Source organism: Dendrobates tinctorius, unplaced genomic scaffold (genome assembly GCF_039654945.1).
Source record: "Dendrobates tinctorius isolate UK_male_01 unplaced genomic scaffold, ASM3965494v1 ptg000261l, whole genome shotgun sequence".
NCBI classification, from domain to species: Eukaryota; Metazoa; Chordata; class Amphibia; order Anura; family Dendrobatidae; genus Dendrobates; species Dendrobates tinctorius.
The window spans coordinates 352,976-366,975 of record NW_027361928.1 but is presented as its reverse complement, the minus strand read 5'-3'; the positions used below and the strand labels follow the sequence as shown (position 1 = coordinate 366,975).

General features: G+C 54.4%; 1 protein-coding gene across 4 annotated transcripts in view; it reads right to left on the bottom strand.

Moving 5' to 3' along the window:
* Window positions 1-8,059: 8,059 nt before the first annotated feature.
* Window positions 8,060-14,000, bottom strand: part of LOC141069375 (uncharacterized) — a 50,259-nt gene continuing 44,318 nt past the window's right edge. For 2 of the 4 annotated variants that reach the window (XM_073558864.1, XM_073558866.1), the window contains 9 exons: window positions 11,622-11,661; window positions 11,484-11,541; window positions 11,295-11,365; window positions 10,787-10,879; window positions 10,272-10,343; window positions 9,661-9,915; window positions 9,523-9,585; window positions 8,839-8,922; window positions 8,060-8,302 (listed from right to left, as the gene is read on the bottom strand). In XM_073558864.1, coding sequence (XP_073414965.1) covers window positions 8,300-8,302; window positions 8,839-8,922; window positions 9,523-9,585; window positions 9,661-9,915; window positions 10,272-10,343; window positions 10,787-10,879; window positions 11,295-11,365; window positions 11,484-11,541; window positions 11,622-11,661 — 739 coding nt within the window. In that variant the 3' untranslated portion in view covers window positions 8,060-8,299. Of the gene's footprint in view, window positions 8,303-8,838; window positions 8,923-9,522; window positions 9,916-10,271; window positions 10,344-10,786; window positions 10,880-11,294; window positions 11,366-11,483; window positions 11,542-11,621; window positions 11,662-14,000 lie in introns of all 4 variants that reach the window. The other 2 variants (XM_073558863.1, XM_073558865.1) reach the window with 2 other exon arrangements.

The window sequence follows — 14,000 nt, the reverse complement described above, 5'->3', positions numbered from 1 at the left end:
GGTCGGTGCTGGAGGCCCCATTATTCTCTATGTGGAGTGCGGTGCTGGAGGCCCCATTATTATCTATGTGGAGTGCGGCTCTGCGGGTGGAGGTCTGTGCTGGAGGCTCCATTTGTTACGTGTTACAGAACCACTCAGCACCCAGAATATGTTGTGCAGTTATATGTATGTATAATAGGTTCTATGTGAGATGCATGTCCCTAATGCATCAGCCCACAGGCTGCTCCCCTGTGTAGAGGGGACACGATATTATCCTTTTGTCCGCCCTCCCCCCACCTTTATAATTCCCGCAGTAAACATTGGCAGGCTCCGGCCACCTGCAGCTTTTGTAATGCATGTCTGGCCTGACGCTTTTCTATTGGCCGGCCCTCTGTATCTGTGTGATATATTCTGTGTCCTGTGAGTAAAGTGTTGTCAGACTGGAAATACATGGAGAAGCAGTGATCTTTTATATGCGCCCATGTAACCAAGGAATTACAGCCAGCGTCATTCATTCAGACTCCAGCCCACGCAGAGTGGACCTCTGAAAACACGGGGTGGTTCTGAAAGAGGTACCCAAGCCTGGGTAAACCCCGTTACACTGGTGGCAGACAGTGGGATTTGATACCCCTTCTACAGGAGGAAAGGAATGAATGGAAAATAACTACCAGAAGTTAAAGAGGACTACATTAAAAGATCTGGTGGAAGCCCGAGGGTTGATCGCCAGCAACAAAACAAAAGCGGATTTGATAGCAGCCATCATGGAACACGACAGTGCAGCGCCCCCCAATGTGAATGTGGAGGAGACCGAATTCCAGAGGGAGGTAAAGAATAGCCTGGCGTTCTATGGCCCAAACCCTGCAGTAGAGATCATACGAGAGGTGATGGCTGATGTGCGTACTGATCTGAAGGAAAAGATGGCCAAGCGGACCAGGATAGAGCTAGCCAAGATGGAGATGGCAGAGCGGACCAAAGTGGAGCTGGCCAAGATGGAGATGGGAGAGAGGAGAGTCAGCGAGCAGGGGGAGCTCTGGCCTTCGACCAGGTACCTTCAACAGTAAGCCACAAAAAGATCCAGTATAATGCCTTCCGACAGTTGGGGGAGGCAGAGGAAGACATTGATGGCTTTCTGCAGGACTTTGAGCGGCAGTGTGCTCTTCATCAAGTGAAGCCGGAGGAACGGGTTCAGATTCTGGCCAGCAAGCTGACAGGCCGGGTAGCGGACGCCTATCGCACGGTACCTGATGAGGACTGTATGGACTGAGCGGATCAAAGAAGTGATCTTGGCCCGGTATGCGCTGACACCAGAGGCCTACCGCCAAAAGTTCCGTGGACTTATAAAACACGTAACCGGTACCCACGCTGAATGGGCCTGTAAATTACGGCGGTCACTGCTACAGTGGATACAAGGGAGCCAAGCAATCACTAAGGAGGACGTCCTCCAGCTCTTCCTGTTAGAACGATTCTTTAATGGACTAAACCCCGAGACACAGGAATGGCTTCGGGACACGCGGCCAACGACTCTTGAGGAAGCCGCTCATCTGGCCGATGAACATCATGATGCCAGGAGACCGCAGTTGTCCGGATCAAAGGTGGTCACTAGGGGCCCGCCCATGGACCTGGAGGGCCCCAAACCACCGAAGATTGTAGGGGGACCAGCTAGAAACCCGGCCTACCACAGTCCCCCTGGGGCGCGATGCCACACCTGTCGTCAGCTGGGCCACCTGCAAAGACAATGCCCCAACCGGACTCAGCATGCCCAGTGGCCAAAGGCGGGAACAGCTACCTTCAGCCGGGCTGCTGTACACTGCTACCAAGGCGAAGCTGACCCGGCATTGGGGGCTACGACTAACCAAGGGGTGGAAGAGATGGAGGAAGTGCTGCATGAAGTTGACCCCGTGCAGGCAGCCCGGGCAGATAATCGGCAACAGCGTCGACAGGTTGTGTGGGTTAATGGGAAACTTATGCAGGGACTAAGAGATTCCGGGGCAACTTTGACCCTTGTGAAGCCTCATCTCGTCCGGGACCAAGAGAAGACGGACCGGACAGTGGCAGTCCGTGTAGCAGGGGGAGCTATACATCGACTACCCGCTGCCAGGATTCACCTGAACTGGGGAGTCGGGGATGGCCTTGTTGAGGTCGGCTTGATGGAGGATTTGCCTGCAAACGTCTTGCTGGGAAATGACTTGGGGCCCATGTTGTCTGCATTCTCGGTGGCCCCTCTGCCTGAGGCCTATCCTGTGACCACCCGGAGACAAGCTCGAGCTGCGGAGGCGGAATCACACTCAGAGGAGGCCCAGGTAAGACATCCCAGCCCTGCACGTATTCCCATAGCCAGACACATTTTTTGGGCCACCCCAGATGAATTTAAGAGGGAGTTACTTGAGGATCCTTCATTAGAGGGATATCGTGGGAAGGCACAGGAGGGGAGAGGAGTACTGGAAGGAGAACAGTTTGTATGGAAGCAGGGACTCCTCTACCGGATCACAGAGCCGCACCACACAGGGACGAGCCCCACTCTAAAACAACAGCTGGTAGTTCCCAAGAAGTATAGGCAGGAGTTACTGCGAATCTCTCATGATATACCCTTGGCTGGGCACTTTGGCGTCAGTCGCACCAGGCATCGTCTGACACAAAACTCCTTTTGGCCGGGGGTAACCTATGATGTTCGTCAGTACTGCCAGACCTGTGACAGTTGTCAGCGCATTGGCAAGAGGGGGGATAGTTGCAAGGCCAAATTACACCCCCTCCCCATTGTGGAGGAACCATTTAGCCGAGTAGCGGTCGATCTGATAGGGCCGTTAGCCAAACTCAGTCCGTCCGGGAAAAAGTATATATTGACAGTGGTAGATTATGCCACACGGTATCCAGAGGCAGTTGCGTTACCTAACATACTGGCAGAGACGGTGGCGGCCGCCCTGCTCCAGGTGTTCTCACGGGTTGGATTTCCCCGGGAGATTATCTCGGACCAGGGTACCCAGTTTACAGCAGAGGTGACCAACCAACTGTGGAAGCTGTGCGGCGTAAAGTCCATTAGAAGCGCCCCGTACCACCCGCAAACCAATGGGTTGTGTCAACGCTTTAACGGGACTTTTAAACAGCTCATTGGGACTTTTACCAGGACCTACAGGGACTGGGAGAAATTCTTGCCACACCTCCTATTTGCCTATCGGGAGGTGCCCCAAGAATCCACGGGGTTCTCCCCGTTCGAGCTGGTATACGGGAGACGGGTAAGGGGACCCCTAGACTTAGTGCTGGAACACTGGGAAGGGGAGGGCCTCATAGAAGGGGTACCTATTGTACCTTATGTGCTAGAATTCCGGGACCGCCTACAGGAGCTGACTCAGGCTGTACGTGAGAACATGCAGGCGACCCAGCAGCGCCAGCGCATATGGTACGATCGGAGGGCCAGAGAGCGCACTTTGGAAATAGGACAGAAGGTCCTGGTGTTAGAGCCCACTAAGCAGAATAAGTTTCAAGCTGCATGGCAGGGGCCCTACCAGGTAGTGGGGAAAATAGCCGACACAACCTATAATGTCGCCGATTGTGACGACCCCAGGGTTATCCGCATGTTCCACGTGAATATGCTGAAGCCCTACCGGGAGCGCCCTGAAGAGGTAGTGGCCATCTGTGCACCTGAAGCAGAAGATTTAGCCGGACTTCCCTTGCCGGATGTCTTAGGGGAAAGGACTCAGTCTAAAACATGGGACCAGGTACACTTGGGTGAAGACCTAGGCCCCCGGGAGAGACAGCAGGTGGAGGCGTTGTTGAGGCTGTGACAGAGGATGTTTTCAGAGAGACCGGGGTACACTCGCCTGGCACAACACATGGTTGAGACCCAGGATCAGACCCCACTGCGACAAAACCCCTTCCGCGTCCCTGAGTCTGTACGAGAGGGGATGCGACAAGAGATGTTGCGTTTAGGGGTCATGGAAGAGTCAGATAGTCCCTGGGCATCCCCCGTAGTGTTAGTGCCCAAGAAGGATGGGACTACACGGTTTTGTGTAGACAATCGTAAGCACAATGAGAAAACAGTGACGGATGCATACCCCATGCCGCGTGTGGATGAGTTGTTAGACCGGCTGGCGGGGGCAAAGTATTTGACCACCATCGATCTATGCAAAGGCTACTGGCAGATTCCCCTTAGTCCTGACGCTATTCCCAACTCGGCATTTGTCACCCCGTTCGGCTTATTCCAGTTTCGAGCTATGCCATTCGGGATGAAGAATGCCTCGGCGACCTTCCAAAGGCTGGCTGACCGGCTTCTGGATGGTCTCCAGGACTATGCTTGTGCCTACCTTGTCGACATCCCATCTACAGTGCGACATGGGAAGAGCATCTAAATCACCTAGAGACAGTATTGGACAGGATCCACCAGGCCGGAATCACCCTGAACCCAAACAAGTGTCACGTGGGCAAAGCAGAGGTTCAGTATTTAGGGCATTGGGTGGGAAGTGGGAAACAGCGACCATAACCAGCCAAGATTGAGGCCATAGCCAAATGGCCCATGCCACGCACTAAAACCCAGGTCATGGCGTTTCTAGGGACAGCGGGGTATTACAGGAAATTCGTTCCCAATTACAGCAGCGTAGCCAAGCCCCTCACTGATCTGACCCGTAAGAACCAACCCCGCCAGGTAACCTGGACCTCAGAGTGTGAGGAAGCCTTCCGCCAACTAAAGGACGCCCTCACCAATACCCCTGTATTGGCCGCACCCGATCCAACTAAACGTTTCCTTGTTCACACAGACGCTTCTATGTTTGGATTGGGGGCAGTACGGAGCCAAGTCGGGCCGGACGGCCAAGAACACCCGGTAGCTTACCTGAGTCGGAAACTACTGCCCCGTTAAGTAAGCTATGCGGCCATCGAGGAGTGCCTGGCGGTAGTATGGGCACTCAAGAAGTTGCAACCATATTTGTATGGACGACAGTGTTCCCTCCTAACGGACCATAATCCCCTAGGTCTGGCTTAATCGGGTCTCCGGAGACAACGCCAGATTGCTGCGGTGGAGTTTAGCGTACCCCTGGACTTCACCATCCACCACAGACCCGGCAAACAAAACGGTAACGCCGATGGACTGAGTCGACAAACGGAACTTGAACCAACCCCATAAACTTCGGTCATCCCCAAACCGATCCGTTGAGGATCAGACTGTGTATTCCGATCGCTTCGCTGAAAAGGGGGAGCCGTGTTACAGAACCACTCAGCACCCAGAATATGTTGTGCAGTTATATGTATGTATAATAGGTTCCATGTGAGATGCATGTCCCTAATGCATCAGCCCACAGGCTGCGCCCCTGGGCAGAGGGGACACGATATTCTCCTTTTGTCCGCCCTCCCCCCACCTTTGTAATACCCACAGTAAACATCGGCAGGCTCCGGCCACCTGCAGCTTTTGTAATGCATATCTGGCCTGCTGCTTTTCTATTGGCCTGCCCTCTGTATCTGTGTGATATATTCTGTGTCCTGTGAGTAAAGTGTCAGACTGGAAATACGTGGAAAAGCAGTGATCTTTTATATGCGCCCATGTAACCAAGGAATTCCAGCCAACGCAGAGCGGACCTCCGAAAACACGGGGTGGTACTGAAAGAGGTACCCCAGCCTGGGTAGACCCCGTTACATTCGCTGCTAAAGGGGCCGCACCCCAACACACAAACATCACACAGACAGCAACCCACAAGCACCAGACCACCACACACACAACACAAACACCACCCCATAAATACCACATGCACACCAGGACCACACAAGCATGCAAACACTCAGATGGATGCATCCTACGCATATGTTTGAACATTACTGAGCAGCAATATTGGTCAGGCGAACATGCCTCATAGTAAGATTGTCATTATTGCTTATTATACAGGGAGCTTTCATCACTGAAGCTGCGGAGGTAAAGTGGAAGCTGAGCTCTGATTGGTTGCTATGGGCAACTAGACAAGTCTGCCTGTGAGGCGGTTTTCATTCCGGAGATGTGAGCGCCTTCCGGTCATAGTAATACTGTGTGAGGGGCTCTCTGTATTTATCATCCATCCTATTACATCTCTTGTCAGTGTCAGGTGAATCCTAAAGGGTTGTATTACTAAGGACTGTTTTTTATAATGCCACCCAAAAAATCACCAGCTATTGGGCAAGTTCATCCAAAAGCTGAGAAAGCAAAATCGTAAATAATTGGCCATTAAATAAGCCTCGTTTGGTTGATGATCAAAGATCGGTCTCTGTGGCAACTATGGCTCAGACTTCCAGTGGAAATATGGGGGGGGGGGGTGGAGGGACTTTCCTAGATGCATCAGGAGGTTCTGGTAAAACATTTTTAATTAATTTGCTGCTTGCAGGAATTCGCCCAATGGCATTGTCTCAGCTGTTGCAACATCTGGGATGGCGGCTCTTTTAGATGGAGGCGCACGCTCGCTCAGCGCTAGGATCGCCCTTTAATCTAGCGCTGTCTGTAATATCGCTACGGGCTCTGGGAAGGGATTACAGACTTGGAAAGTAATTATTTGTGATGAATGTACCATGGCGTACAAGAAAGCGGTCCCTGATCGCACCTTGAAAGATCTGCGGGGCACGGATCGTTTAATGGGGGGAATTGTCGTAATTTGTGCCGGTGACTTCTGCCAGACATTACCTGTTGTTAAGGGAGCAACAGCAGCGGACGAGCTGCATGCCCGACTAATGTCTACTTAATCTGAGGATACATGCTCAGAAGGAAACGCTTACTACTAATGTGCGGGGTCATGTGATGGAAATACAACTGCGGACACATTTACACACCAGCTACTACGCCTTGGAGAGGACACGTTCCCTACTGATCCCACTACTGGCCTCATTTCCTTTCCAGAAGATTTTTGTGAAGTGACATCTTCGGTAATGGAACTTATTGACCGGGATTTCCCTGATATTTGTAACAATGTTAACAGCCATCAGTGGCTTTGTGAACGTGCGATCCTAGCGCCTAAAAATGAGTGTCCACTCCATAAATCTAACAATTCAGGGAAGGCTGGTCTTCAGTCATGGAGTGAACAAGCCCTAATGTAGCCATCATTGGAGCCTCCTGGAATGCCACTGCATAAGCTCACTTTAACCCCTTAATGACCACTGATACGCCTTTTAATAGCGGTAGTTAAGGGTACTTTAACCAGAGTGCTACAAGGGAGCTGCCCCCCAGCAACCAGACCTGAAGTGCTGCAAGGGAGCTGCCCCCCCCAGCAACCAGACCAGAAGTGCTACAAGGGAGCTGCCCCCCCAGCAACCAGACCTGAAGTGATACAAGGGAGCTGCTCCCCCAGCAACCAGACCTGAAGTGCTGCAAGGGAGCTGCTCCCCCAGCAACCAGACCTGAAGTGCTGCAAGGGAGCTGCTCCCCCAGCAACCAGACCTGAAGTGCTACAAGGGAGCTGCCCCCCCAGCAACCAGACCTGAAGTGCTACAAGGGAGCTGCCCCCCCAGCAACCAGACCTGAAGTGCTACAAGGGAGCTGCCCCCCAGCAACCAGACCTGAAGTGCTACAAGGGAGCTTCCCGCCCAGCAACCAGACCTGAAGTGCTACAAGGGAGCTGCTCCCCCAGCAACCAGACCTGAAGTGCTACAAGGGAGCTGCCCCCCCAGCAACCAGACCTGAAGTGATACAAGGGAGCTGCTCCCCCAGCAACCAGACCTGAAGTGATACAAGGGAGCTGCTCCCCCAGCAACCAGACCTGAAGTGATACAAGGGAGCTGCTCCCCCAGCAACCAGACCTGAAGTGATACAAGGGAGCTGCCCCCCCAGCAACCAGACCAGAAGTGCTACAAGGGAGCTGCTCCCCCAGCAACCAGACCTGAAGTGCTACAAGGGAGCTGCCCCCCCAGCAACCAGACCTGAAGTGATACAAGGGAGCTGCTCCCCCAGCAACTAGACCTGAAGTGCTGCAAGGGAGCTGCCCCCCCAGCAACCAGACCTGAAGTGCTACAAGGGAGCTGCCCCCCCAGCAACCAGACCTGAAGTGCTACAAGGGAGCTGCTCCCCCAGCAACCAGACCTGAAGTGCTACAAAGAAAGGAGCCGCACCTAGTGCCTGAAGGCCAGGGACATGTCACTACAATGGTTTTAACATTTTATTATAAAAACACATAACAGCAACAAGGAGACAGCAGTGCACCAAGGAGACGGTGTATGCAGACAGCAGTGCACCCACGCAGTGGTGTACACAGACGGCATACGAAGATGGTGGTGCACCCAGGAGACGGCAGGGTTCACTCCAGGGCCTTGCACTTCTCCAGGATCCATCCCTCCATGTTCTCCCGGTAAGTTTCTCCCGTCGGACGCTCTCTTAGCTTTATGTTCACTGCAATGTAAGCAGAGGAGACTGTGAGGAGTGCGGCGCAATGACAGATGGAGGGGCACACAAGAGAAAACGCCACTACACAACGCCAACTCAGAAGAACTGTCTCCATTTAGTTAGTCCTGGAGTCTCCTCGCCATGCTTCACGTGCTGATGATAACTGAGGACAGTAGCTGTCCAGGCTCAGGATCATGTTCCAGCATGGAAAGCCAGCAGGCCCCCCCCCCCGACCGCTACCACCATCAGCCTGACATGTAGGAAGTGGCTGGGAAATCCATTCCTGTTGCACAGGAAGGCGCACCGGGAATGCTCCCACTTCCTGACAGCAGAGTCTCTGGAAGTTCTGGCTGGAGTGACGCCATATACCGGAGCGCACATCACCTGCCTGCATCAGAACCTCGGAGTCCAGGACAACCCTTTCTTATCAGAGTAAAATGACAAGATAGGCGTCTGACTGCAGAGGGTGGCACAATGACAGGGGGCGAGACATGCAGCCGGAGGGGCGAGACATGCAGCCGGAGTGTGCGCAGAGTAGTCACCTGCTGCGCGCCTTCCTCCGCTCGCTCCAGCCTCTCCAGCTCTTTCTTGGCCTGCAGCAGCCTCCTCTGTATGGCCTGATCCTCCTGCCAATAACATCCACATTCAATGTGCAGCCGCTCAAAACAGCCCCCTGCACAGCGGCCCCCAGACACACACAACAGGGTACAGGCGACAGCAGCTACTGGATCCATACAGGTCTAATGGGAGTTGTATGTCCAGCTGATCCACCGTCACTTTGTAACATTTATTTAATGCGCAGGGTCTTCTAGATTTCTCATAGCAGCCTTCAGTGTAAAGAATGGAGGCTTTCATTCTGCTAGTCTTGGCCACAGACTGGGTTCAGTGACACTGAAATCCTCCAGAATGTCGGAGGGTGGTCAATGACCTCCAGGGGCCAAAGTCTGGGAAGGAGGGCATAACCTCCTCTCCAGGAGCCAATGTCAGAGCAGGGACTATATCCTCCTCCAGGGGTCAAAACATCCTCAAGGGGCCAATGTCAGAGGGGGGGTTAACCTCCACCTGGGGCTGATGTTGTGGAGGGTGCTCCAGGGCCCAATATGGGGGGAGGGGGATGTGACCATAGCCTCCTCCAGGGGCCGATGCCGGATGAGACACAGTGGGAAATAACACATAGGCAGAAGACTGGTATGTAACAAGCTGCAGACGTTGTGAGCGCCCCCTACCTTCTGCTCCAGGTAGGCCTGCTGGTTGTAGCACTTTCTGAGCTTTTGGATGGCGAGGTTTCTCTGTGGAGAGGGGACAGCATTACACACGTTACGTAGAGGGGAGAGGGCGTTACGCTGCGCCATGCGGGGTCCTACCTTGTGCAGATCCGATAATTTCTGATGCCGCATTAATGCCTCCTTATGTGGAAACTGACGGCGACATAACAGACAAGCCATCTTCTTCCAATCTGTCACATCGTCACGGGTGACCGCAGTGCTGGGTGCAGCGGGCTTTGGGGTAGGTTTTCGAGCGGCTCTTGGAGATGGTGGGGGAGGCTGCAACGCTTCCTCCTCTTCCTCGCTGTCATCACCATATTCCCCCAGAAGCTTTATTAGAGGGTTGTCTTTTGGCTGCAGAGAAAGGATGAAAACACTAGCGAGCGTGCACAGACAAGGCGCTATCGGAGCGTGCTCGATTGCTAATGGAGTATCTACAGCATGCTCGAATACTATATACGAGTCCCCGTGGCTGCATGGTCTTGTGTGTTAGACAGCTGCAACACATGCAGGGATTGTCTATTTGTTCGGCCATCACACGAGACATGCAGCCGCGGGGACGCGTACATAGTATTCGAGCATGCTGTAGATACTCCATTAGCACTCGAGCACCCTCCGATAACGCCTTGTCTGTGCACGCTCATCACTTATAAGGAGTAGATATCAGTCGGCTGAGACACCACCAGGAATTACACATGTACAGAAATTACCTCTGGAGGCGGCTCAATAATGTTTGTCACTGGAGGGGGCAGCGGTCTCTTAAACGGATCCTTTTCCAAATCCTGAAAATAAAAACAAACAGTGAGCAAGCATAAAAAGACCAGGGATGGTGGAGGGGAGGGCGAGCGTGCAGCACAGGGTGGTGGAGGGGAGGGTGAGCGCGCAGGGCGGCGAAGGGCGAGTAAGCAGCGCAGGTCCTAGGATGGGAAGGGAGAGCGCGCAGCGCAGGTCCTAGGATGGGCGAGCGCGCAGCGCAGAGCCTCGGATGGGAAAGGCGAGCGCGCAGTGCAAGGCGGCGAAGGGAGAGCACGCAGCACAGGGCGGAGGATGGGAAGCGCGAGAGCGCAGCACAGAGCGGAGGATGGGGAGGGCGAGCGCGCAGCACAGGGCGGAGGATGAGTGCGCAACACAAGGAGGAGGGGAGGGTGAGCGTGCAGCACAAGGCAGCAGTGGGGAGGGAAAGCGTGCAGCACAAGGCGGCGGAGGCACTCCATCACCCGCTCACCTTCTCCTCAGTGAAGCCTCTTCTCCTCGGCGGGCGGCTCGCTGGCTCCTTTCTGCTGCTACCTGGAGTTTGGTTACGATCATCCGTTTTACGCTGAGGAGACATGGCGGAATATCAGAGGAACAGGCAGGACAGGTGTTGTAGTACCTGCTTACTGCATCATCTCCATCAGATTCTTGCCGCCTCCAGGAAAGCTGAATGACAGTCAGGACGTCAGCCTTACAGTCCCAGATCTGGGGGACAGCCAGGCATCTGCACATTCACCACAGCTGATGCCCAAACCTACAGAGTAACTACAATAGCTCTTACACTCCAGAGCTGAACTCACAATTCCACTGACATTGGAAACCGTCAGTAAGCTTGTGGATAGACAGCAGTGTAGCTGGGATCTTATAATGCCTTCAGGGGGTGGGGGGACAGCGTTTCGCTCTTTTCAGTTTTGAATTGTGATTGCAGCTCTTGAGTTGGAAGAATACGCACCCCAGAATAAGGTGGGTCCAGAGCTTACCTGATTTTTGGAGTTACTGGTTTGACGGTTCACATATCTGCCAGATCTGGGGTCATAAATCGGACGGTCAGCTGATGCAAAAGAAAATAATAATTAACAAATGAAGTAAAAATCTTCCTCAAAGTCAAAATTAAGAGCGACACTCCTGCCGGGATCCGGCTAGGATCAGGACCCTCTCCCCGATCTTACTGTGCCCCTTGCGTCCGGCATGAGCGGCAGCCCACTTTTGCGCTCGGCGTCTCCCGTTCTGCAAACAGATAAACAAGTGGTTATGGTGGTCCGTGACAACGGCGTCCGCAGGAGGCGGGGGGGATTACATGGACTCACCCTCCTTGCTGCAGAGGAAACGTTTCTCTTTTTAGTGAGCCTGTGGAGATGTGGAAAGGAGGTGAATATTCACTACTGTGCTGCCTGATATTAGCGCATCATGTATGGAAGGCAGTATGTGACCGGCCTCTCCAATGGGTCTCCTGACCCGATCACTGCCACGGTCATGTACACAATGGGCTTGTTCTGGTGTTGTCATGGCTGCAGCTGTGTATGGACTTACTGTCATTTGACCTTAAAGTGCCCCGGGCAGCAGGATTGTGCTCGGTGACTACAGGCAGCGTCAGGTCGGCGTCAGCAGAATTGTGCTCGGTGACTACAGTGTCAGGTCGGTGTCAGCAGGATTGTGCTCAGTGACTACAGGCAGTGTCAGGTCGGCGTCAGCAGGATTGTGCTCGGTGACTACAGGCAGCGTCAGGTCGGTGTCAGCAGGATTGTGCTCAGTGACTACAGGCAGTGTCAGGTCGGCGTCAGCAGGATTGTGCTCGGTGACTACAGGCAGCGTCAGGTCGGCGCCAGCAGGATTGTGCTCGGTGACTACAGGCAGCGTCAGGTCGGCGTCAGCAGGATTGTGCTCGGTGACTACAGGCAGCGTCAGGTCGGCGTCAGCAGGATTGTGCTCGGTGACTACAGGCAGTGTCAGGTCGGCGTCAGCAGGATTGTGCTCGGTGACTACAGTGTCAGGTCGGTGTCAGCAGGATTGTGCTCAGTGACTACAGGCAGTGTCAGGTCGGCGTCAGCAGGATCGTGCTCGGTGACTACAGGCAGCGTCAGGTCGGCGTCAGCAGGATTGTGCTCGGTGACTACAGGCAGCGTCAGGTCGGCGTCAGCAGGATTGTGCTCGGTGACTACAGGCAGCGTCAGGTCGGCGTCAGCAGGATTGTGCTCGGTGACTACAGGCAGCGTCAGGTCGGCGTCAGCAGGATTGTGCTCGGTGACTACAGGCAGCGTCAGGTCGGCGTCAGCAGGATTGTGCTCGGTGACTACAGGCAGTGTCAGGTCGGCGTCAGCAGGATTGTGCTCGGTGACTACAGTGTCAGGTCGGTGTCAGCAGGATTGTGCTCAGTGACTACAGGCAGTGTCAGGTCGGCGTCAGCAGGATTGTGCTCGGTGACTACAGGCAGCGTCAGGTCGGCGTCAGCAGGATTGTGCTCGGTGACTACAGGCAGTGTCAGGTCGGCGTCAGCAGGATTGTGCTCGGTGACTACAGTGTCAGGTCGGTGTCAGCAGGATTGTGCTCAGTGACTACAGGCAGTGTCAGGTCGGCGTCAGCAGGATCGTGCTCGGTGACTACAGGCAGCGTCAGGTCGGCGTCAGCAGGATTGTGCTCGGTGACTACAGGCAGCGTCAGGTCGGCGTCAGCAGGATTGTGCTCGGTGACTACAGGCAGCGTCAGGTCGGCGTCAGCAGGATTGTGCTCGGTGACTACAGGCAGTGTCAGGTCGGCGTCAGCAGGATTGTGCTCGGTGACTACAGTGTCAGGTCGGTGTCAGCAGGATTGTGCTCAGTGACTACAGGCAGTGTCAGGTCGGCGTCAGCAGGATTGTGCTCGGTGACTACAGGCAGCGTCAGGTCGGCGTCAGCAGGATTGTGCTCGGTGACTACAGGCAGTGTCAGGTCGGCGTCAGCAGGATTGTGCTCGGTGACTACAGTGTCAGGTCGGTGTCAGCAGGATTGTGCTCAGTGACTACAGGCAGTGTCAGGTCGGCGTCAGCAGGATCGTGCTCGGTGACTACAGGCAGCGTCAGGTCGGCGTCAGCAGGATTGTGCTCGGTGACTACAGGCAGCGTCAGGTCGGCGTCAGCAGGATTGTGCTCGGTGACTACAGGCAGCGTCAGGTCGGCGTCAGCAGGATTGTGCTCGGTGACTACAGGCAGTGTCAGGTCGGCGTCAGCAGGATTGTGCTCGGTGACTACAGTGTCAGGTCGGTGTCAGCAGGATTGTGCTCAGTGACTACAGGCAGTGTCAGGTCGGCGTCAGCAGGATTGTGCTCGGTGACTACAGGCAGCGTCAGGTCGGCGTCAGCAGGATTGTGCTCGGTGACTACAGGCAGTGTCAGGTTGGCGTCAGCAGGATTGTGCTCGGTGACTACAGTGTCAGGTCGGTGTCAGCAGGATTGTGCTCGGTGACTACAGGCAGTGTCAGGTCGGCGTCAGCAGGATCGTGCTCGGTGACTACAGTGTCAGGTCGGTGTCAGCAGGATTGTGCTCAGTGACTACAGACAGTGTCAGGTCGGTGTCAGCAGGATTGTGCTCGGTGACTACAGGCAGTGTCAGGTCGGTGTCAGCAGGATTGTGCTCAGTGACTACAGTGTCAAGTCGGTGTCAGCAGGATTGTGCTCAGTGACTACAGAGTGTCAGGTTGGTGTCAGCAGGATTG